Raw genomic sequence first — 3,724 nt, forward strand, 5'->3', positions numbered from 1 at the left:
TTGGAGAGGGTGCTGGCAGGGGAGCCCACCTCGAAGCGTGCCTGGGGCGCCGATGCCGTGGTGTTGGGAGATGACATGCCCGAGTCGGGCTGCCGGCACTCCCCATCCACTGAGGGGTCTCGCGACAGCACGCGGTGCTCCACGCTCTGCTGGCACAGCCACGCGGTCAGGCGGCCGGGCAGGAGTGGCGGAGCCCCGCGTGCTCCCCACGTGCTCGGCCACAGGACACCACCGTACCATGTTCTCCACAGTGCGCAGGTACTGGGCGCAGTGGTCGTGGCCGTTGTAGTCAGCGAGGTCAGCCGCCGTGTAGCCGTCCTGGTCACGGATGCTGAGGTCGGCACCGTTCACCACCAGGATCTGGCAGCACTGGGGAGAGGGGGAACATGTGGCAGGGCCGGAGGGTGGCCCCCCCTCCACCCCGGCACCCCACCAGCTGCCGGCACCCACCTCCAGCTCGCCGTTCTCAGCGGCGTCGTGCAGTGGCGTGCCGCCCCAGCTGTCGGTGGTGATCTCCCCGCCGTGCAGCAGTAGCCAGCTCAGCACCTTGGCGTGGCCACGGCTGGCAGCAAAATGCATGGCTGTGGCCCCCTCGGCATCCCGCTCTGACAGGCTCACCGTCGTGAAGCTCATCTGCGCAGGCAGGTGGACTGAGTGCTGGCGCTGCCAGCCCCACGCCGTGCCGCCACGCTGTGCCACCACACTGCCACACCGCGCCCAGCCAGCGCTTACCAGCCAGACGATGACAGTGTTGTGGCCCATCTGGGCAGCGGCGTGCAGCGGGGTCATGCCGTCATGGGCACGCGTGTGGGGGTCGGCCCCGCAGTCCTGCACCAGGTACTGGATGATCTCCAGGTGGCCCTCCTGGCAGGCGAGGTACAGCGGGGTGGCCCCCGTCTTGGTCTGGGCACTCAGCGTGCTGCAAACGGGGCACAGCGCCCGTCACCCATGGCCGCTGCCGCTGGCAGCGCACCAGGATGGGTGGGCACAGGGGACACGTGGGTTGCAGGGACATGGGGACATGTGGGGGCACAGGGGACACACACGGCACAGGGGACACGCTGGCCGGGGGCGGGCAGGGCAGCGCCAGGGCCAGGCAGCATGAGCAGTGTGGGCAGCGAGGGCTGGGAGCCGTCCACCCCACGGCTCCCTGCTGGGTCCCCGCGCAGTGGCAGCCGCTGCAGCGGGCGGTCACTAAGTTAATCAGCCTGCTTAGGCTAAGCTCCTTCCTCCGGCTGTTTTTGGATACTGCAATTTAGCAGTATTTTTAAATAAGCGGCTTAGGCAGCACTGGCCACGGGGGAGCCAGCAGGTAAAGGCTGACCTGCACCATGGCGCTGCCTGACCCCGCTGCTCCCCACCAGACCCATTGCCAGGCACAGGCATGCCCCCGCCGCCCCAGCGGGCCTTGGCATCACCATGTCCCGCATTGTGCATCCCGAATTGCACAGTCCACAGCCTGCATCCCAAATCCCATATCCCTGCATCCTACATCCCATAGCCCCGTATTCTGCATCCCGCATCCCTGCATCCTGCATCCCCGCCACGCAGGAAGCTGTTTTATTAAGTGCTCCATAAAAAAACCCTGTTGAATATTTAAAAAAGGAAGAGCAATAAATACTCTGCTCTGTTATCGCAACGATCGTGGGGCCTTAATAATTGATCCCTGTAACCGTGAGACGGGCCGCAGCCAGCGCTGCCTTCCCGCCATCCCGTGCCACAGGGTGCCTGCCCCACAGTGCCACAGCGCCAGGCCGGCACGGCGCCCCGAGCAGGGACTGGGGCCGGGGTGGCGGCAGGCTGGGCTGGGGCGTGGGGGGACGGCGGGGACACGGGCATGTGTTTAGCCCCTGTTTGCCATTTCCCACTAATCAGGAAGGGGTTAAGCCACTTGGGCAAGTGCCGGTAAACTGCTTTGCCAGATGGCTGCGACCCCACACCAGGCCACTGGCTGCCGGGGACCCCACGAGGCTAGGGTGAAGGTGGGCCGGGAGCACCAGCGTCCCGTGGCGGTGCACGGGGATTGGATTTCGTGGCTGTAATGGAGCCTCCGGACGGGCGCGGGGCTGGGAGCGGGACGAGCCCTAAATAATTCAGGGGGAAGGTGGCGACGGCAGCGGAGCAACCCCGGCAAGAAGTGTGGAAGCGAACACGGGAGGGCTGCTGCCAGCGCTGCGCCACACCGGGCCCGACACCGTGGGCACCAAGCGAGAGCTGTGGCTGGGCTGGGGCCGGGCTGTGGGTTGCAGGGTGTTAATCCCCACAGGTGCCCAGGGCTGAGCCGACACACCTGGGGATAAAGGGCAGGGCTGGGGAGGCTGCTGGCAGACGCTGAGCAGGGGAGGGTGGTGAGTGCCACAGGGGTACAGGGACCCACACAGTGGGCCCTGCGGCCCTGCCTGGTGAGAAGGCTGGGGGGGTCTGGGGTTGTGGCACCCAGGGACAGAGAGTTGCTGAGCCCTGGTTAACCTCCTGCTGCCTCGGGACCCCCTTGGATGCGGGGGAGCTGTGCACCCCCTCGCATCCGCAGCCCTTGAGCCTGCCGGGCATGGTGTCGGGCAACAGCACATCCCCCCGGGCTCCACCTCGGCTGGGGCCATGGGTTATTTCTAGCGGCCTCTGCCCACCACGGGAAATCAGATTAGGGGCCACCTAATCGCTTGCCGCAGCCCCGCAGCGAGGCTTGGCACCACGTGCCTGGTGGGCTGCCGTGCCGTGTACCCTGGGGGACCAGCCTGGCCCTGGGTACTGCTCAGGAGGCGAAGCAGCGACGCTGCCGCGGTGGTGCCGGCCGAGCAGGGCTGCCGCGTCCAGCGATGCCCGCAGCCCTGGGCGGGCAGAAAGGTCGCCTCTGGCGTGGGGAGAGGCCTCTCCTCGGCAGGCAGCCTAATCCATTTACATAACAGCGGGCAGACAAAGGCGGCTGTGTTATCGCCCCACGCCAGGAGCCCAGGGAACCGACCCGGCAGCCAGCGACAATATTTCTGCCAGCGTTGCTGCTCTCCTCCTCGCCCTTTCTCTCCAGGCCATAAAGAAGGTGGGCTGGCTGCCCGGCCTGATAACGCAGCCATGTTGCCCTTGGAGCTGGGGGATGAGGGTGGCTGTGGCATCCGTCCCCAGCACTGGCACTTTGCCCAGCGGCTGGAGAGAGGGATGGGGCAGCAGCGGGCACCCCACTCCTCCGCCAGCCCCTCTCTTGCCGGTGGGCCAGTGAGCCCCCAGCGTCGAGCCCATCTCGCCCACTGGCAGCAGGGGCCATTACCTGGGGCAGTGTCCCAAGAGGAGTCGCAGGGAAGGGAAATCCCCTTTGGCCGCGGCATAGTGGACGGGCAGTGCTCCCGTGTCAGTGGCCGCTGTGGGGTCGCTGCCCCCGAAGCGGAGGAGCCAGTCAATCACCTCGTGGTGACCGAAGCGGGCTGCCAGGTGTAGGATGGTGGCACCGGAGTTGTCTGTGTCCTGCGGAAGGAAGTGGGGCGGCCGTCGGCACTGGGGAGCGTGCGTGGGACTGGGGACCATGGGCAGCCGCAGCGCATCCTCCAGCCAGGAGCCGGCCCTGGAGAGGGTGGGCTGGCCAGGGTGGAGGTCCCATCTGCATGGAGCAGGGCCGGAGGGAGGGGACAGCCCATTGGAGGGGCCATGGGACAAGCGTGTCTGCCCTCTGGCAGGGCCTGCATCCACATGCAGCAAGCGCTGCACAAAGCCCCCCCCCCCCCCCCCCCCCCCC

The 3,724-nt window shown here is 67.1% G+C and overlaps 1 protein-coding gene across 1 annotated transcript in view; it reads right to left on the bottom strand.

Annotated features, from left to right (window-relative positions):
* The window catches only part of ESPN (espin), an 11,094-nt gene extending 7,578 nt beyond the window's left edge, over positions 1–3,516 (bottom strand). The window contains exons 1-5 of the mRNA XM_019470711.1: positions 3,263–3,516; positions 733–919; positions 451–633; positions 238–369; positions 3–146 (exon numbers count right to left, since the gene is read on the bottom strand). Coding sequence (XP_019326256.1) covers positions 3–146; positions 238–369; positions 451–633; positions 733–919; positions 3,263–3,516 — 900 coding nt within the window. The remainder of the gene's footprint in view (positions 1–2; positions 147–237; positions 370–450; positions 634–732; positions 920–3,262) is intronic.
* Positions 3,517–3,724: the final 208 nt, after the last annotated feature.

The sequence above is a fragment of the Aptenodytes forsteri genome, unplaced genomic scaffold (assembly GCF_000699145.1).
Source record: "Aptenodytes forsteri isolate BGI_AS27 unplaced genomic scaffold, ASM69914v1 Scaffold16, whole genome shotgun sequence".
NCBI lineage: Eukaryota > Metazoa > Chordata > Aves > Sphenisciformes > Spheniscidae > Aptenodytes > Aptenodytes forsteri.